Raw genomic sequence first — 22,312 nt, 5'->3', positions numbered from 1 at the left:
GAAGTATATTGTAACGAAAATGGGTATTTATGTATTTTTTTCGCCGGTTTAATTGCGTTAAATACTTCAAAAGGACGGTAGGCAGCGGCTTGGCTCTGCCCCTGCCATTGTTGGCGTTCATGAACGACGGTAGCCACTCACCATCAGGTGGGCCGTATGCTCGTCTGCCTGTACGGCAATTGTAAAAAAAAGGTAACAGCAAAATTCCTCTTCAATCTGTTCGATTTATTATATTCACTTTTTACATTGATTACGAAATTCAATATTAATCAATAGTCTGATTATGGCGAAGACTCTTCGATTTTCTCGATCACCGTGTAAGTTGATATCATCTGTCCTAAATCTAATGTTTCCTGTGTTCAAACTGACCCGCCCTGTTTACGCCAATAAGGAAAACACAGAATATTTCACCTCGAATAGCTTAATGAAGGATGTTGGGCCCATAATCTGAGATGGCATTTTTCACCCCATTGCCCGTGAATCTACGTAGAACGTTCACTAATTTACATCAGATAAATAAAATTTATGATTCACGATGATCATTTGAAATGCTGAATATAGCGGCGGGCCGTTTGCTTTTGCGTAACGTTGTTAACGAACATAGAATTTTGTTAAGTGCTTTATTATATTTAAATGGCTCCGGTGGCTTAGAGCTAGAAAACGACCGGTATTATTAAGGTTATATAAGATTAAAAATCGATGTTCAAACTTAATAGATTAAATTATATATAGTTATGCTTTATGTACTTTCGCTATCTTTTATATCTACAAAAAAATCAGTGGTTTTTGATGCACGTGTGATCAAATAAGGTCAAAAGAAAAATTACCTAACCCTATCATGAAAATGATATATAGGTATGTCGAGAGGAAGGTACCGGGGTGCTGCATATGACGTAATCAGGTATATGTTGATAGGGCTGGTCGACTGTTTGCTATTTGCTAAAGAGGCTATAGAATCTGATATACTCATATCCATCCATGACATTCGTTCAATACTTTAATGTGTAAGTAATTTGAGGCTATTAAAATGCCATAATAAGGATGGTAACTTAGTTACATTCAGAAATTAATTCTTCTTCGTCACTAATGTCAATACCCCTTTTGAAATGATACTACATTTATTCATTTCTTTACTTCATAATATTTATCGTATCAAAATCGTGGAAGAGTTTTATAATCGTCACAAAAACATTTTTCTATGTGCTGTAGTTTTTTTTGATAAGAATTAGTGGATTAGCGAATAAAGTATGCATTTAGACCGGACAACGCTGAGAGGAATATATCACAGGCAAATAGAAGCAGCTACCTGAGAATACTAGGGTCAGATATTTCCGCTTCTGAACAATTGCTACACAGTATATTGTCGTCAAGATACTGTTACAGCAACAAACAAACATTCATACAATTAGTATGCACCGACAATATATTTGTTGAATAGCACAACACATTCCTTTGCCCAAAAGAATGAATAAAAACCATCGATTTGTATAATACTTGCGTTACGTAGCGTAAACACAAAACGTACTATGACATACATCGTAAAAATTCATAAGCACATAAAAACGTAAGTACTTACGGAGACAAATGCACGCGATCACGACGTAAATTTTCAATTCAATTCGGAAGGTGAAATGCTGTGAGTCGTACTTCTAAGAATTAAGGAACTACAATGATGTGTACTGGGACGTCTTCCATTAAAGTGCAGAATGATACTATAGATGAAATAGATAATATTCAATTAGTAATAGAAGCTAGACAATCATATGTAGCATTATTTGTTTCAAAGTAATTAATTAAGATTTCTTTCAACAAATCATGGGAATGTCATACATAGTAAGTGGTTTCAAAATAACGGGTATAAAAAAACTTTACTAACAGAATCTTTACAACCTATCCAAAATATTGTCAAATCTTTTACTCGTTTACTCTAAAAAGAATGAGCTAACAGATTCAGCAGTCAGCTGAGACAACACGTTATACGTGAAATAGGTATATTGCTCATGAAATTCAGCTTAAGGAAATTGCCTCTGTTGGCTAAGTCCTTGAAGGCTCTTCGAGGGGAAAATTTGATAGCATATAGCATAGCCGAGCGTCGCTCTGGTGGTGCAAAATGTTTAAATGAGGACTTGCTACTGAAAATCGGGAATTTAAAAATCAGCTTCAAATTCACACGTTATTAATGTTATATTTTATAAAAAGCACACTTGCAATGATGTTGTTTTTACGATTTGCGAGCCCACAGCAAATTTTTTTAATAGTCAATTAACAAAGATTACTAAATATCTCATGATTTTATCGATAATATTCACTCTGGCTAGTTTTCGTCACTTGGTATAAAACTTTTGATAGTATAAACACACGATTACATAAATAATTAATAAATGATTATTATTTTATTTATTTGCGTCGAAGGTAGTCAAATTTTATGCTAAAGAATTACCATATAGAGTCACCAGTCATGTAAGGGGCTACAGCTATCTAAAGTAATGAACTTTTTTCGAATTATTTGCTGAATACATTTTCGTTTTGTTCCAATTTATCAAAGAACCATAAGGAAATGAATGGCCCAAAACTCTTAAACGCTGAGTAGTCATCTCAGTAAATACTTTCTAGTCGGTTCCAGTTATTGATTGCGCAGTAACTGCTTAGATTTTTTTAAGATTTAACGATTACTGGTGGCCCGGAAGCCTTCCAGCTTCACCAGGACAGGTGGACGAGCTAAAGCTCAGCCAAGAGGAGTGGAATTTGCTAACAGCTGTCCAAACGCCTCCGAACGAGACCTAACTCAAGAGCAGCTGCTACGCGAATTAATCTACTTCGAATCGGAATTGCGATCCACTGAGAATATCCGGCGAGAAACTCAGCGAGCTGATGCATGGGTTAGGTTGCACGTCTGGAGTTCGACGAGTGCGGTTACCGGTGTCCCTAAGTTTTCTCCTAGTGTTAGAGCTGAAGGCTTCAACTATTTAGTATTACCGAGTAACATGCAGTGCGTCGATGATGTCGATCATTGCTATCCATTTACTGGTATTACTAATTATTTGTAATGGCTGTTTGGTAGAGCATATTGGAAGCCTGCGCAATTAGGTACCATTATCCTCCACGAAGTAGTCACACGTTTGAAAGGTAGGACAACCATTATATGTACAATAAAATCGAGACTTCGACTTTATGTCTTGGGGTCGGTAATACCATTTACGTTGTCGTCGGCTCCAGTGACCGCTAACGATACGACGTGAAGGTGCTATTTTAGGTCTACACTACACAGCCAAGCATCTGTTTATAGACTCATAATTATGTATCTCTAATGACTCTTCTACAGTAAGCAGTTTTTTTATATGGCAAAATGATAAAGTATCAAAATCCTCCCTCAGGATGTGAGTTTAGTCAAGTTATTGTGAGAATAATATAACTTATTCGATGAATTATACGTGACTTAGAAGAGTTATTAATTGAGGACAAGTATCATCTAAGTATAAAGTCGATAGATAGCTCGTATGTACTACATACAAATTTACTCCTAATGTAGACTTTCTAAAAGATTATGGAAACTCATAAATTTTACTTCATGGCCCTAGTGACAAAAGTGTAAGTTAACCCATAAATATAAAACTTTGTCCGTGCCGTTGATTTGATGGAATCCGGTACCGAGATCAAGAATGGTCGAATGGTTCGTTATGCTCCATTTCAAGTACCTAACCAAGCTATATAAGTATTTGATATGTTTAAACTACATTGACGCGAATGCACTAGATAAATCTAGAGTAAATTCGATCATGAACATGGATGACAACTTTTGAAGATCTTTTTAGTTTATAAACATAACAATAGCTTGGTATTTTTTGTTTATTTTTATTGTTGTGTTTGTAAAATAAAAAATAAAATTACGAGAAAAAAAATATCACTATTTATTAAAACCTATATTTGAAATAATATTTTTCATATCTGAATGAAGTTTGACTGACTGACTTGAAGTTGTACTGATTTTATTTCTAATTTCATTACTATAATTTTGACTGACTGCACGAAAATAGGCAATATATATAGTGAAGATGGGATGAAACAATATACTAAATTAGCAATAATCTTATACTTATAACTTTCTAGTTTGATTTTATCTACAATCATCGATACTATTTGTAATCCACGACAGTTCAGCATACAGTAATGAGAGTCTAGTAAAAAATCTACCATTTATAAATTACCCTTCACTATAATAAATTTTATGACGTGAAGTTGTTAGAAGCCAGAACAGCATTTTTGATAAAATTCATATTCATATATTTAATAGTAAATTCATATATTTAACGGCCGTCTGCTGTAGTGGTAAGTGACATGCTCACTACACAAGGGGGTCGCGGGTTCGAATCCCGCCAAGGGAAGGTATTTGTATGATAAATATAAATGTATTTTCCAGGGTCATGGATGTATCTTAAATATATGTATGTGTATAATAAAAATCTTACATTTATTTCCGTTATCTGGTACCTGTAACACAAGTTCTTTACGAGCTTATCACGGGACCAGTTAACGTGGTGTGATTGTTATTATTTATGTAATATACAATAATTTTCAAAATTGGAAATGTTAAATTACGCATTACCCAGAGTAAGTATTGCTTTGTAAATTGTATTTAATCTACAACTCTTCACATTTACTTTTTATGCTAACATCAAAGTATCATACCCACAACTTAGGTACGAAACTCTGTACATGTTGAGGAGGCTATATTTTATACTGCAGCATAAATAGGTCAGCTATTATCCTGTCGCCACACTTACCTGAACATAAAACGTGGATGGTCGCGTCTTTTAGTGTGAAATATTTTATACTTGACGGAACCCTAAGCGTAAATGCTTTCAAATTATATGTAATTTAAGATACTAGAGGTCCCGCAGTAGTCGAAATTCGACTATAATTAATTGGAATTGTAAGTTTGTACACTATTATGATTGTATTTTATACTTCTATAATCACAAATTTCGCCAAGGCTGCACTATAAAAAATATTAATAAAGAAAACAATATTTAATCTATTCTCAATTTGACAACAGACGTATAGAACAAAAGTTTGACAATAAATAGTATGCATGCGTGTGTGCGTCAAATACATGGTATGTAGTGTGTGTAATGTTTTCTTTATTGATTTAATGTATCTTTAATGCATTATTTAAAAAAAATATTAGCATTGTGCACTTCTTCTCTATATTCTCTATAAGTGTGGGAAATTTCATACTCCTCCGTCCGCGCAATTTTCGTAAAAAGGGATACAAAGTTTTTGCTTCACGTATTATATTTAAGATATTTTCCTTTGTTTTAATATATTACTGGTTTTACAGTATCTACATATGTGTAATGAATTATTGTAATTGTTCTAGTTGGTTAAATGGGCTTACGGTTTCATTTATGAAAACTTATTTTTAGATACTTATACACACATAAATAAGAATACATCTATAAATACACTGATAGATCACTTGCGGTTGGATAGTTTTACTACTTTGTGGATAGTAACTATCTACCTCGAGGCTAAACAAAAACAATAAGGTATTTTATTTTGGTAGGTTCCCAATAAATCACAGTATAAATACGCTTGAAACGTTTTCCACGTTAATTTTCTATTCCAATCAACTCTTAAATTATTGAGCAGTAGCTCCAACCTATAATTTACCTTATATTTGAAATATGAGTTTTACTATTCATAGCCTAGTTCTATTTTCCGGTGTCATTATATTTTTTTGTTTAATGGATTACTTTCAGTATTTTCGTTAATTGCAGACGTAGTGTTTGTAATAGTTTTTTTACTTGCGTAAACGTCAATGTGTTCAACAGAAGACAACAGTGTCTTGAAGTGTTTATAATATTTTTGTATTGTTGAATGTTTTACTTCGTAGGTTTGTCAACCTGCCGTCAAAGTCTCTGTTACAGTACTAATAGACATATTTTTTTGCAATTTATTCTCATACAATAATTTCTGCAAGATCATGTGGATGAAAACAGCACTTATAAGATAGTGATTATCGGTTCGATAATTCGTAATTGAAGTGTATTAATATTTAAAAAAAAACTGTTTCCTGATTCCTAGTACCATTAGAAGTTTTTATTCCATCTATTTCTTTTAGTAAAATTGGAATTCGAGCTTGTTGACTGACTGCTTTTATTGGTTTAGCGGTGGATTCTAAGATGTAGCTGGGCTCTGATTTAATTGAATTAGGAAGTAGACATAGTAATATCTGTTTGTATCTGTGGTAACAAATAAGAGTTATAACAATAAAGACATTTTAGTATATTTTAACTCATTTTATAGTGTTTTGTCCTATGACATCTTCGTGTGTGTCCTTGTTGTCAATATTGAATGGGTTTTCATTTTGCAGGATAATGCCATTTGTAGCATGCTTCTAAAGAAGTCCTTGGAAGATACGAAATTAAAAATCTAGTTTTAGCATCACGTTGAGAAAAAACAAGTGATTCTGCAATCTAAGAAAGTTAAATACTTAGGTTAAATTTAAAATTAAATAAATAGACTTAGGGTTACTTTGCTAACGGCTCCAATATATAAAGTACAGAGTTATTTTATAAGAGGTCCTGTGTGCACCTTTACAGCGAGTTCCTACAAAACGTCCAATCATTTAACCAATACGTAGACCTAAGAATACGATCAAGAAATTTAGACCAGACCAGATTGTATTTTGTTTTAAAAAAATGTAGATAGAAAGGATTGCCTGCCTTTTCTTGTTTCTTAGTTAAGCTACCAAAATCCGTTACGTAAATATTTATAATTAAAGCTCTGCTAGTTGCGGATGATTTAGCTACCATTATCTTTGATTTAAAGCTAATAGACACCGATATTGACTGGTTGACCTAACTCAGGAGAGCTTTTCAGAATGAATTTAAATTTCGCTATCTTTGGCTCCTCGCTCGACTATAACAGCTTTAGGTCATCAGGCCAATCACCTTCCATATTGAAAGGTAGTCCATACAAACTGGATGTCTGGTATTGTAGCTTGCGAGAATGAATAAGCAATTCTTGTTGAGTTCTAAGAGGGCTCCGTTAGATTAAAATTATAACTATATATTCACAAATAATAACCACCTTGTGACAGATCGTCAGCATAAAAAGTTTACGGAGTTTTAGTCTAATAATCCCTTCTTAAACAATCGTATCCAGAGAAAAATAGTTGATTGAACATTATTTATGTAAGATTTTTTAAAATTGCCATCCTTGATTAGAACCAGGATCTTATCAGATTATTTCGTAATTATTGTATATTCACTTTATATCTTCAAAACCCAAGCTTTTATATTCCAGGTCGTGAACTAGGATTTTTTTCGGGTGGTATGAGTAATATTTTTTATAAATATGCATACTCGAACTAGATTCAGAATTAGGAACTGGAATCACTACTCACTAGATTCCACACGGTTAACTTCAAGTGTATCAAGAGAACTAAATCAAAAAATATCGGTGGAAACTCCTAATCTGATCTTCTCATATAAATAAATAATTTTCTGTAAGTTTGTTTATTTGCTATGTGCGTTTGCGCGTCGTTTATCCGAATGAGAGATTTTGTTCAACATTTGTTGGTATTTCAGGGAACTTTCTGACCAGTTTCAGTAGTTTTTTTTTATTGCTTAGATGGTTGGACGAGTTCACAACCCACCTGATGTTAAGTGGTTACTGGAGCCCATAGACATCTACAACGTAAATGCGCCACCCACTTTGAGATATAAGTTCTAAGGTCTCAGTATAGTTACAACGGCTGCCCCACCCTTCAAACCGAAACGCATTACTGCTTGACGGCAGAAATAGGCAAGGCGGTGGTACCTCGCACGACCTCCCAAGAGGTCCTACCACCAGTAATTACGCAAATTATAATTTTGCGGGTTTGATTTTTATTACACGATGTTATTCCTTCACCGTAGAAGTCAATCGTGAACGTTTGTTAAGTACGTATTTCATTAGAAAAATTGGTACCCGCCTGCGGGATTCGAACACCGGTGCATCGCTACATACGAATGCACCGAACATCTTATCCTTTAGGCCACGACGACTTCATAGGCCACGACGACTTCAGTCACATCAACATAGAATAGATGCGAGTAATTTCATTGAACGTTACAGGTAGCCATTCTGCAGATTCTGTTTATTAAAGTAGCATTTTATTTACATAATAATAGCTATTGTGATGGACCATTTTTTTTTCTGCCTCAAATTTCAAATGTACTCCTTAAAGCTTTAAATCAAAACCGGGAAACACTACTTCAACAAACCTCACTAAATTCGCTTCCTAATCTGAAATAATTCATAGCTTTTGTTAATTAACTTACTCTTATTATAAGGAAATCCCGACCCAATTAAAGACAACAATAATAAATAATTTAAATTGATGTAGACACGTTAAGCCGCCATGATTTCGCTACAATAAAGCCTTTATACACTAAAGGGAAATAACGGTAAATTAATACCCCAAAGGGATTGTAAATATTAAGTAATATATATTAATAGCCCAAATTTTAGTTTTAGCCTTAGCGTGGAGCGGTTTTGGTAGCTAGAGTGCCGTAAATCATAATATGCTTTTAGTTTTATTGTTTGTCTTAATGAGACGATACTCGGATATTAAATAAGTGGATAATATGAATTAGAATATCTTCACTTTTTCCTTAAGTTGTGACTGTATGTTTTTAATGATTAGTGGCTATATGGTAGCTTCTCATAGGTGTCGTGTAAGGCAACTAAGGGATTCAGAGTAGAGTGGGCAGCAGCGTTCTCTACCATTATATCAGAATATTCAGACGCCCTAACCTCATTGCTAGAGCCGCTTATTATTCATTCTGCCTTGAAGAAATCGTGCGTTCCAGCTTGATGGGTGCGACAGCTAATCCTACTAATATTATAAACGCGAAAGTTTGTAAGAAAGTATGGAGGTATGTTTGTTACAATTTCACGCAAAAACTACTTAATGGATTTTTATGAAACTTTACAATAGTATAGCTTACATATCAGAATAACGCATAGACTATAATATATAAAGATATAGTGTAAATTACCCAAAATATAACGATAAGTAAGTAGTAAAAAAATCTGCCATTTGCGTGCTATATTGGCGTGTGCCGCAAAAACCGTTGGAGTTATTCGGATATTATGTAAAATTGACATGTTTATCTTAAATAATCCTACAAAAAACTCTGTGATGTCATATCTATCTTTTATTTGTAAGCTATTATCGTCAAAATAATGAACCATGAATATAAGAAGAGGAAAGATTACATTATTTGTTTGTTACGTTATTTTTTTATTGTGGTACTGTCAAGACCAGATTCAGATCAATAATTAATAGATTAATAATTAATAACAGTTCCCGAAGCGAAGCGAGGGCGAGTCGCTAGTATACAATAAACGCATTTCAAATTCAAGATGGTTGGCATTGTGATGTGTATGGGTTCCGGAATCCTTGAAACTTGTGCTTAAAGGTGGCAGTATTTAGCCGTGTGGTTGATAAATGCTACAAGTAAGTCTATTAATCATTAGACGTTGTTGCGACGTTGGTTTTCTTAACCTACTACTAATCCGTGGAATGGTGTTTACCAAACCTAAATTGAGGGGCTGCGAAACCTCTACCCGGCCCGGCTCTTTGGCGGTGAACTGATAAGGAAATACACCAGCTCTAAAGTTAAATATAGCCCATACTAAAGGATTTTTGAAAAGTTGACTCCTATTTGAACAACGAGGAAATGGCGTCACTTTTCCCGTATGGGATAAATAGCTCACAATACACACACACACATTACTCACAAACTTCTAATTAAAGCGTAGTAGACGACGAAATGTGACCTCTCATTGGACGCTCCCGTGAGCCAATCCCTCGAGCTTCTTGCCGAAAATTATTTTTGATTATTTTTAGATTATTTTGTAAGCTTCTTAATTTATTTTAAAACACGTTTTGTCTAAACATTTTTTGTTTGTTCCTCGAGTCGAGAATAAACAAATACGATTACGTAACCGCGAATCTTTTAAAAGAAAAATTGAGAAAAAGAAACACATTTCGCAGTGAATAATTACGGTCGTTTCACAGACGCCGAAGCCCCTCCCGGAGTAATCTTCAAGTTATTGCGTTAGTATTAACGTGTGAAATAAACATAAGAATGTTTTAACATAATGAGTACGTCCGCGCGGAGCGGCTGTGACAAAATTAGGTATTTTACATGAAAATGTTAAGTAATTTTTCTCTTAGAATTGAATTACATTTACGTCGGGAACGTTCCTCGGAGAGGACGAGAACTACCGAATGTATGTACATAATATTATTAAGAATGTCATTAGCGAAAATGTTTTGAAGTCCCAAGCTGGAAAGAAAATTCAGAGTGGACTTTTTCTCTTGAATTATTTACTCTTTTAATGAAAATATATTGTAGGTATGTCGTCTAAAATCTAAAATCTTAGATATGTTAACATCATCGAGTTCATCCAAAGGTACAATTATCATGACTCTTAAAACAAATATATTTTGAATTCTTGAGTTTATAGTATTTCAAATATTATTTATTTATCAAAATTTATAACTGGTGGTATAACGTATTGTGAGCTTACACGAGTAGGAAGGATCATCCTTCCTTCTTCTTCTTCTTCTTTGTCGCTTCCTCGTGACCAGCTTGGTCCAGTTTTTGCACTAGCTCCCTCCAATGCTGCCTGCATTCGGCCTGCTTAAGTAATGGCGCCCAGGACGCTGGTGTTTGTGTCCTCCTTGACAATGTCCGTTCTGCCACAAATCAAGTAATGTGCTCTAGTTTGAGGAGTAGGATAGCCTTTATTCGACTTCTTTGAACAAGTTTTTACGCGTATCGAGAACAGTAAATGTCAAAAAAAAATTACTCTAGAACTAATAATATTTAAAACCATAATTAGCTATCTTAAATTTGACTGACGTGACGTAATTTTCAAAGAACGTAAGTAATATATCATTTAAATTTGAAGTCAGAAGCCAAGCCATGTTTTAAACGCGTCAGAGTAACATGATCTTAGTTGTGTAGCTTTGGTCTGGCTGTAAATATACGGTGTTTTTTTTTAAATGTTTCTGTTTGACTTTGTCATTACTTAATAAGCATACGTGTTATAGTCAAAACACTAAAATTAATGAAGAGATTGGGAAGTGGTTAAAACACTTTTTTTTTCATTACTTAAGTGAGAAAACATTGTTAATTCTAAAAATATTTTTACAGTAAACCCTGGCAGAAAATTTCTTTTATTAAATATAATAGGTAAACAAATAGAAGTGTCCATATTCAACGGCTCTTAGCCACAATTTTCTCCTGTGTTATAGAGATATAAAGATCCCTGATCTCGGATACCGAATACATTTCTATTACTTAGAGCAATAAATAAATAGAAATGTCACGATAACTTTTAACCAAAACTGTCCATTCACATGTAACTCACATCTATCCATCATGTTACAAAAAACCAACTATTTATCCAAAGAAATTCGTATCCCTTTCGCTACCCTTTTCAATATGTAACCCAGCTTCGATATATCAATAGTATCTAAATATTCCGCGTTTGAGCAGGATATTTGATATTCGGTATATGTTGGTGTCCTGATTCGCGGATGAGAATTCGTCACGTCCATATTTTACTAGACACGGCACGTATTGGCATATTTCCTGTTTAAATTTAGATCTCTTTACTAAACACGATTTATCTTTATAAATATTTTTGAGAAAATTGCTAGTATATTCTGATCACAGTATTGATATTCATTTTTAAACTGGATTTCGATCAAGTTTTTAGCGATTTTAATCTCATCAAAATTAAAAAGTACCCTCATGAGCGCGTACTTGTTATTACTACTTGCTACTACTCAAGTTCATAGACATCTACAACGTAGATGCCGCCACCCACCTTGAGATCTAAGGTCTCAGTATAGTTACAACGGCTACCCCACCCTTCAAACCGAAACGCATTACTGCTTTCTTGGCAGAAATAGACAGGGCGGTACCTAGCTGTTCGGGTTCACAAGAGGTCCTACCACTAGTATACCACTTGTATTTGTTACAACTACTTTTACTATTATTACTTGTGCAGAAACGTCCATTAGATTAGGAACTGTATAAAGCTAAACCTTTAAAATCAAAACCCTGTTATAATTGGTGTTTCTCGTGAAATAACTAATTCTTTAAGTACTTGAGTATTAAAATTTGATTTCCAGAAAACGCTATGCTTAACACTTCTTTTATTTCATAATTTTAAGTAAAGGTTTCGTCAGAATCTCGAATTTTAGGAAAACATAGTACAAGTCCCCGTTTACATTTCGGTGAAGTTATAATGAGTTCCGATGTTCTCATGCCAAAAATATAAACGAAACTTTACGACTGTGGAAAATACGAAAAGGCAAAATGTTACGTCTATTTTCCAGTAAATCAGTGAGTTCAAGATCCATGTACTTCGAATGGAGGAACTATAATGAAATACTAAATGAGGAAAAATGTTATATTTTAACATTAATGAGGTACGGGGAAGCGGAATCTAAGTTGACGGAAAGTTTAAGAGGGTTAGTTAAGTAAATAAAAAAAATCTCTGTGGAATTTTATAAGAAATAGCCGTACTCGCCCGCTTCGCTGGGCATTTAAAATTAACATTATTATTTATAGTCATTATTCTTAGGGAGTCCAACACTCATATCAATATTTATAACCTATCCATTAAGTACATGTATTTTCTAAATGGGTACCAAGTTTCAAGTCAATCGGATGCATGGTTCTGTAGTTTATAACGGAACATCAGTAAAAGCCACTGTAGATTTGTATATTAGTGTAGATTGCTTAAATGAACACAAGTTCGTGATACTGTCGTCTCTGTCTCTTCTTTTTACAGTCAGATTATTGCAGTACGAGCCCGTGTGCCGTGTTCCCGATCCATTAACGGTGCTTTTAGGTACGACAAGCACTGGTCGCCGTCCTCGTCGAACCCGTCGCTAGCGACGAAGGGCTCGACGAGCGAATTAACCCATAGACACAGCCCACTGAGTTTCTCGCCGGATCTTCTCAGTGGGTCGCGTTTCCGATCCGGTGATAGATTCTGCGAAGCACTGCTCTTGCTAGGGTCAGTGTTAGCAACACTTCCGGTTTGAGCCCCGTGAGCTCACCTACATGTTAGGGTGAAGCTGAAATAGCCTCTCAAGGCTATCAGCATAGGTAGGGAAAAAAAGTGGCCGAGAAAAGTACAATGAATAACTATATCCCTATACATATGTAGGTATAGTCAATTCCGTAATGTACTGGTATTAAATCAGCTACAGGCATTTTGATGAGGCGAGATAATTGCTCTTTTTTATATTTGTTTTATTGCTTAGGTGGGTGGACGAGCCCACGGCCCACCTGGTGTTACGTGGTGCTTTGGTGTTAGGTAGATAAATTATATCATAACGTGGTCTACTACAGTGAGGTAACTGAAATCTCCGTTTCATTAGTCTGGTTGTAATATTCCTCAGAGAGAGGAACGTTCAACCGACAGCTTAAGAGTTCACTACATCTATAGACTATATTAATAAGTACTTAAATTACTAGGCAAATAGTTGGAGAGGCTGTTATCAAGTAATATAGTATTAAGATTCACTGACGGCTATAAAATCACTTATGTCTCTCAAGTTCCGCTTTTAAACTTTAAACTATTACAATGCAAATCAGTTTTGAAACTGTAAGCTCTACTTGAAATATTAGCTAACAAGACAGGCTTAATATCAGCTGATATGGACACTTTGATGTCGGTGACGATGTAGACTGATTTTTCATCAATATTTTGAGTAAATTTGATGTACATATTTATGTCAAATTTATTAGTTGTATACATTTTAATGAAAGATTTGTAAATTAGCTAGTTGAATTAGTTGTAAATTATAAAATATAAAAAAATAGTTGTAAGTAAATTAGGTTTATTTAATAAGTTAGATGTAATGTTTATTGTAATTTTCAATGTATAAGATCAAGCGTTATCTCTTTTATACGAGCTATAACTTCATGTTTAGATAATTATATTTCCAGGATCATGTATAAGAAAGATAAATAATTAAAAGATCAACGTCGAGCAATTGACCTTAATATTCAGTTGAGTTATGATTTACTAGAAGGACACGTTCTTTCTGATGATTGATATTGTGATCTTTTTCTTTTAAAACAAGATGTGGTTTCGCAAGCGTCTTACAATACAGACGATTAATATTTGGATCATTTGAATGTTTTTTAGTTTTAAAAATAACTTTCATAAGCGCAGTTTTCATCGCTTCACCCATCGATATATTATCGATGGCTTCACCTAATAATTTCGCTGAACTTTCAAAAACGTTTACAAGAATGCCATAAAATGTTTTATGGACAATACAAAACTTATTTTATAGCTTGTTTATATGATCCCTGGCTGGAGAATGGATGGGTCGTATCGACGGATGTGAACAATCCACGATTTATCGGTATGTAAGTGTACGTTATTTGGGGAATAACGCATTTCTCAAGTGCCCATAGAAATCTACAGGATAAGCTTTTGTTCTCGAGAAACAAATTTTATTCTTTACTAGCTGACCCGGCAGATTTCCTAGTGTCTCAATCGATAAATAAAAGACCCAAACTTTTGTATAAAATAATCTTAAAACAAACAAAAGGAATCCGTCCGACGAGGGGGACACATCAAAGGGAAAACAAAAAGTTATTTTTATTTAATTCCGAGTATTTTCATATTTATCTACCTTTTAAACCTTCTCTGGACTTCCACAAATAATTCAAGACCAAAATTAGCCAAATCGGTCCAGCCGTTCTCGAGCTTTAGCGAGACTAACGAACAGCAATTCATTTTTATGTGTTATTCCGATATTTTGCACTTTTCCGTTCACCTCAAATCCAAAGATCAAGTAAATTACTTTTTTAAACAAAACGAGACGAATTTAAAACACAATTCGCATTCTGAAATAACTTGATCCAACGAACTAGTTGTGCATAATTCAGTAATATTATACATGTGCGAAGTTGTCGTTCGAAAACACTAGAACTCAGAAGATTATCTTTTCCCCTGTTCTCGGAGCACAACAAAGACACGACATGCGATCCCAATTAACGAAAGAGTTCTCTTGTTGCTTTGACTTGTTAATATTAAATACGACAACTGACGAATCGAAAGGAATCCCGTTAGCGTTAAGACAAATTGAAAAAAAGATTGAAATTCGAAATGATAGGATTCTGCCTCTTTGAGTAATCACAACCCGTTTCGCCTTAGCTGGTAAAATTTTATTTCTTCATTCGGATTAGTTAAATTGTAGGTTGTTTATGCAAACAGAAATATATGTATACTAGGTTTTGGCCGCGACTTCGTCCGCATTGTATAGTTACATTGGGATAGCGCTAAATTTTACTCGCGAATTCATTTACGTAGAAGGTGAAAATATTTTTGAGTAATAGAGTGTTGCGAAACCTCCTGTTTTATTTTCTTTATACCTCGAATAAAACTTGAAATGAATATCTTTATAATAAGGAACTTCGTTCCTATCCGGTGTCCCACGATACCGCACATCTTTTTTTTTACCGGGAACAAATCACACACGGTCATCCTGTCCCAATTCCCTTTGTCATGGGTACCAGAGGCTGATAAACATAGTTATATATGTTCAAATATATACATATATAGATAATAATCAACCAGACAAAGAGCAAATAGACCTGTTTATCACACGAATGTTTGTCCGATGCGAGAATCGAACCCACGACCCTCGGCTCGACAATTAGGGGCGCTAACTAATGCATCACCGAGTCAGTCATCAGTCTTTGGTATTACTTAAATTATTATTATTACTATTTGGTACATCGTTCATTATCGAACGTTCATAGACAACTAAATCGGCTCACTGTCATTGGAGCGAATGGTAACCTGAACGTCTACGGTAATGAGATTATCTGGGACCTACTTTGACACGCGGAATCGAATCTTCAATTGCTTTTGCCTTACCACTAAATAAATTACGGATAAATTACGTTTTGAAGTTTTTTTTTTTTGTGACATTTCCATTAACATTTCCAAATTATAAGCAATCCCTTTTTTTTTTCGGACCGGTGGCTGAACCTCCTACGAGGTCCCCGCGCATACGGGGCGCGCGGGGTATCTGAGACTCAACGATCTGCAGGTGTTGAGAGCAGATCGCGGGCCCAAGGATTTTAGGGCCCACCCACTAAACGACTCCCCTGCACTCTTACACCCGACGTCCGATCCTCTCCGAGGTCAGAACCCGGATGAGGTAGGGGGGTTACTGCGGTCAACACTACAACCAGACGGCGCGGCTCACCCCAAGGACGCCCAGCCGATGGAGCCTTCGAGGCGAATCGAAGGCTCTGAAACGTCGGCCGTCTCGGTACGGCAGCCCGTCAGACCGCCCAGACAGTGCCGCTGGTGTCCCGGAATACCCCGCTGGACCAGAACCAGCCTGCCGGGTCGGGACGCGATACACCGCCAACCGGTCGCTCTTTCGTAACTCCTTGGCAGCGCGCTAGATTGCTGGTAGCGCGCCGCGCGGCCTCTACCCCCTCAGGTCGCCCCTTGACCTTCACCGGGGGGAAGCCGCCATCTTCAGGGGCCGGAGAAGGGCCTTTGCCCGACTCGGCGGCGACGGATAGGTGCGGAGAGGGATGAGCTCTCCCTCTCTCGTTCCGCCGCCTCCTTCTGCGAGATGGTGTACTCGCAGAAGTCGAGCATCGCCTTCCAGGACTCATCGCTGACGAGCATCGTGGCCATGACGGTCGACAGCGATAAGTCCGGTCCTATTTGCGAGACAAGGACACGGCGTTGCTCCAGCCATGCGGGGCAATATGCGAGCGTATGCTCGACCGTGTCCTCGTCGCAGTCACAGTTGTGACACTCCATCGTCGGTTCCCTCCAGGCGATGCGATGCAGGTACCGGCCAAAACACCCATGGCCGGTAAGCATCTGAAGCATAAGCAATCCCTGACTTAAAACTATTGAAATCGTGATGAAAATTATTAGAGCTTACAACTCAGCACGCAATGCATTATAATTCCGAAAATGACCTTAGCTGCGGGTTAGTGACTTTCTGTGTTCTCGTTCGATAGCGAGTTCTTGATATATGTGTATTTTTTCTACTTCTTCGCTGGTAGCCTAAGAAGCTTTCTAAGTACGCTCGGACGGGTAGGTGAGCTCACGGGCTCAATCTGAGAGAATTTGCTAATACTAGCTCTAGCCAGAGCAGTGCTCTGCAGAATCTACCATCGGATCGGAATTGCGACCCACAGAAGATCCAGCGAGAAAGTCAGTGGGTTGATGTACTTGCAAAGGATAAGTGCTTAAAAATAACAATTGTTATTTACTGCTCTCCACGCTATGCTTTATGGTATTACGTATTAAAGTAAATCACTACATAGTATAAAACAAAGTCGCTTTCTCTGTCCCTATATCTGTCTGTCCCTATGTATGCTTAAATCTTTAAAACTACGCAACTGATTTTGATGCGGTTTTTTTAATAGGTTGAATGATTGAAGAGGAAGGTTTATATGTATAATAACATCCATTAAATAGTGGAGAAATCAATAATAAATTACAGTTTCCGAAGCGAAGCGAGGGCGGGTCGCTAGTGAATATATATTTTATTTTTATTTTTTATTGCTTAGACGTGTGGACGAGCTCACAGCCCACCTGGTGTTTAAGTGGTTACTGGAGCCCATAGACATCTACTACGTAAATGCGCCACACACCTTGAGATATAAGTTCTAAGGTCTCAGTATAGTCACAACGGCTACCCCACCCTTCAAACCGAAACGCATTACTGCTTCACGGCAGAAATAAGCAGGGCGGTGGTACCTACCCGTGTGGACTCACAAGTGGTCCTACCACCAGTAATTACGCAAATTATAATTTTTCGGGTTTGATTTTTATAACCCGATGTTATTCCTTCACCGTGGAAGTCAATCGTAAACATTTGTAAAGTACGTATTTCATTAGAAAAATTGGTACCCGGCCAGCGGGATTCGAACACCGGTGCATCGCTATATACGAATGCACCGGACGTCTTATCCTTTAGGCCACGACGACTTCAAAATATATAAAGTGGGAGTAGTAAAAAGATCGATCTGAACTCATGTCTCGTATGTATTACGCCGATTTCCCGAGCAACCCTTACCCATTTACGGCTAGCTTAGCAAACTTCGGTCTGTTTCTGTTAAACAAACCGAAAACCCCTTTCGTAATAAAGAACACTACACTTCTAATTCTAATGTCGGCACAATTGAAGTGAATTTCTCTTGTTCAATGAAAGGAGACGAAACAAACCGTACGTACAACCGCTTGTGTAGGTGACGCGACAAAGAACAGACATAGGTACAGAACCGGCGTTCGTGGTTGACATAAAGCGATTGTATAGAATACAATTTCTGCCTCGGACGCCTTTGTACAATACAAGTCGTCCTTTTCAGGTCGCTTCCAGTGGTAACGTGTAGCACAAATAATTATTATGAGACGGCTATTGTGTGAGAAAAAAACGGTTTGTTTAACGTTTAGACGGGTAGTGGAATCGTTTGGTCTTTTATTAAATCGTTTTGGTAGTGCTCAAAACAATTAAACTTTGTCCAACCCTATTGGATCAATGTGGTTAACAAACATCACTTTTCAATATCTATAATATATAATTCTTTAACAATATCACGATTTTTGCACTCAAACACACTCAATCGTGTTAATGTCTTAAACTTAAGAAACACCTAAAGTACATATTAATGCTGAAATTGTTTTAAATTAACCATTTAAACACAATATTTAACTAAATTTCATAAGATTGAGGCCACAGACTAAACAGCGACATGGCAATTTGGCATTTCGTAAGTCTATCGTCTTTATGAATCATAGGGATGCACCGTAGGTGAATGAATTATTCTAGAAAATGAAAGAATTGAACTTTTCATGACAAGTTCAAATTTCTAACTAGCATCTATCTATAAATATAAAAATGAATTGCTGTTCGTTAGTCTCGCTAAAACTCGAGAACGGCTGTACCGATTTGGTTAATTTTGGTCTTGAATTATTCGTGGAAGTCCAGGGAAGGTTTAAAAGGTGAGAAAATATAAAAAAGCTCGGAATTTTATAAAAACAAACAATTTTGTTGTGTCCCCTTGATGTGTCTTTTATTTATCGATTGAGGCATTTGAGGCACTACGAAGTCTGCCGGGTCAGCTAGAATATTATAAAACCTTTTTACTGTGTTTTTGGAAGTGTTTTAAAACTTCTATATTATAAAGGTTTGGTATAGGCAATGCCACACCGTAATAACGCTAAGTAAATGAAGTTTAAATGTACTATGTGTGAATGTATTCAACTTTTTAAACACAAACTAAATAATATTACATACAAGCAAAAGCTCATATCATATATTTTTATAGTAATTTTATTACTTAGCGAACATTTTTACTTTTATCCATAGATATTATTATAATTAAATACGTTTCAAAATATCGATATTTAAGAATAAATAGCCCCCAAATATTAATTTATCGAATCCGTGAAATTCTTTTTCTCATTATTTTGAGTATTTGAACATCATACATGTTATTAGGAGTGGGTAATAAAGCTTTTGCCGCGTATCAAATCGAAACCATATATTGCAGATATCTGATTTACAAACCATATATTTTCAGAAACCATATTTTCTGAATTCATATAAATACGAATCGATTTTCTCATATCTATTGCGAGATATAGATAACACGATTTCGTTATTTCGATATCATTATACCGTATACGATTTTTACAGTGGATGATATAATATGATTTTTGTTTCTTATGTAATCGAATCGTTTGGTTATTCTATGATTTCCCAACACTATACATTGTCTTTGGTTACTCGTCAGCCATTGCTGTTTACTACATTAATCTACTAAGATTGGACAGCGTATAGATACATTATTTTACTCTTTTCTCATAGTTTTTTTTTTGTTATTTCCCTTGTAGGCAGACGACGAGCATACGGCCCACCTGATGGTGAGTGGTTACCGTCGCCCATGGACTTCAGCAATGCCAGGGGCAGAACCATGCCGCTGTCTACCGTTAAGTGCTCTCCACAAGGCTCGTTATGTATAGTTATAGTTGGTGAATATGCATAAAATAAAATGCATGTCCTTGTTTGTATACTTCAACATGCCCGTGAATATTAAAGAAGCCAAAATCTTCGTGCATATTTTAAATTTACAGTAAAATTTAAATAAACAACAAATTGAAATTAGTATATTAGTAAAAATTATATATACACATATTATTATGTTTCAGTAATATCACCTTCACACTACACCTACCAAGCTTCATCTCTGCACTCCCCTAAGGTAGACTGTTAGAGAATGCCTATGGCATTAAGTCCGCCTTTATACTTTATAGTATAAGAAGTTATAAATAAATAAATAAAATAAATATATTAGTAAATTTAATATTGGTGCATACTGCATAATTTACTCTTTTGGTAGGGCGTCTTGTGAATCCTACTATCCTACTAGGTACTACCACCCTGCCTATTTCTGTCCTGAAGCAGTAATGTGTTTCGGCTTGAAGTGTAAGGCAGCCGTTATGCTGAAAAAACTGAGAACTTAGAACTCATGAGTCAAGGTGGGTGGCGGCATTTACATTGTTGATGTCTATGGACTCCGGTAGCGACTTAACACCAAGGAGATCAGCAAGTCCATCCATCTAAGCAATAAAAAAGAAAAATAAATTTAAGAGCGTATTTTTTTTGTTACAGGTGTGATACCGAAGTGTTCAAGTCGAAAATGCCACTGAAAAGTGTTGACGCGCTTTCAAAGTTAGCGAATGCGATCGTAAACCTCTAGTGAACATTAAGAAACGGGAAAAGATGCCGGTGAAAGCGAATGTCGGTTAATTAACATGGAAAAAATGGCTGGCAAGGGACTCGGGGGCGAGGTGATTGGCTTCTTCCTGGCTGTGGCGTTTTGCATCATTTGTCCCGAATATGGTGAGTAGAATTATATGTGCAACTAGCTGTAACCGTCCGCTTCGCTGGGCATTTAAAATTAACATTATTATTCCTCACCCCCACAAAGATTCTCATCATTAACGCCCCCGCAACTGGTGTAGGAATCCAACACTCATACAAATATTAGCCTATCCATTAAGTACATGTATTTTCTAGACGGATACCAAGTTTCAAGTCAATCGGTTGCATGGTTCAGTAGTTATAACGGAACATCCGTAAAAAACACTGTAGATTTATATATTAGTATAGATTACAAATAAGTACCTTCAGAATTTTAATTTGCTTTGTCATTAACTAAAACACTGTTGAAGATAGCCTAATTATTGATACATTGCAAACACCATACGCGTCGTATAGTCGTACGCAACACTCATATCTTTTCTATTTGTAAGTATTTTTAACCGTGACTAAATATTTTTCCGCTTTTTCTTTTGATTATACTAAAAGTAACAATATTGCTTAAATTAAAAAAAGTATGGTAACCAGTTCATTCCTGGCAATATTTACGGATATTTCAAGTAAGCTTGAAATTCTTGAAGCAACAATATTCTTACGTTAAGGGACATGATTTAAATAATATTTATTACAATAATTTTGATCAAGAAAAACGAAGAAAGACTTAACTTAATTAAAATTAATTATTAGTCAATTGGTTAGTTATTTATTTTGCATAAATATTTCTCCTACAGACATCACATTTTTAAATATTAATATATGTATGGAGATATTATCTATGTACTCTTATTTGTTGTTGTCTGTCAATACTGTCTGTTCCGAGGTAAGCTGCATTGACATCTTTCCTTGACCACGCGGGCGAAGCCGCAAATTACAGTACAGTTATAATTTCACTGGATGTGGCATATCATAGAAGCCTCTCAATTTAGTATTGTTTTGTGTTCATTTAATTTGTAGGAAGATGAGCATGCGGCTCACCTGATGATGAGTTGTTACCGTCGCACATGGTAGGCAGCAATGTCAGAAGCGCAGCCAAGTACCGTTGTTCCTGAATGTCATTAATACGCTTTTATTAGCTTCAGACGTATGTATTTTTGTAACGGAATCTTTGAACATGAATTTGGTCCCCTTCAAAACGTCGGATTAACTCGAAATTTGGTATACTTATTAAGGACCGATGACAATACCATATTTAAAAAAATATATTGAAAAAATTGAAATTCAACTAAAAAATATTCATATCGAGCAAGATGGAGGGACTGCTGATCAATAGCCTTTGCAGTAGGCACTTGGAAGGAGAAAAAATAAATGAATATATAATGTTATAAAATGTATATGTATAATGAT

At 35.8% G+C, this 22,312-nt stretch overlaps 1 protein-coding gene across 3 annotated transcripts in view; it reads left to right on the top strand.

The window, feature by feature from the left end:
• The window catches only part of LOC114241814 (neurotrimin), a 78,491-nt gene that overhangs the window by 20,961 nt on the left and 35,218 nt on the right, over window positions 1-22,312 (top strand). For all 3 annotated transcript variants that reach the window (XM_028172793.2, XM_028172792.2, XM_028172791.2), the window contains exon 2: window positions 20,759-20,989. In XM_028172793.2, the coding sequence (XP_028028594.1) occupies window positions 20,902-20,989 (88 nt within the window). In that variant the 5' untranslated portion in view covers window positions 20,759-20,901. The remainder of the gene's footprint in view (window positions 1-20,758; window positions 20,990-22,312) is intronic.

The sequence above is a fragment of the Bombyx mandarina genome, chromosome 13 (assembly GCF_030267445.1).
Source record: "Bombyx mandarina strain Sakado chromosome 13, ASM3026744v2".
Lineage (NCBI taxonomy): Eukaryota > Metazoa > Arthropoda > Insecta > Lepidoptera > Bombycidae > Bombyx > Bombyx mandarina.
The sequence above is the reverse complement of the archived record's forward strand: the minus strand, read 5'-3'. Positions and strand labels throughout refer to the sequence as shown.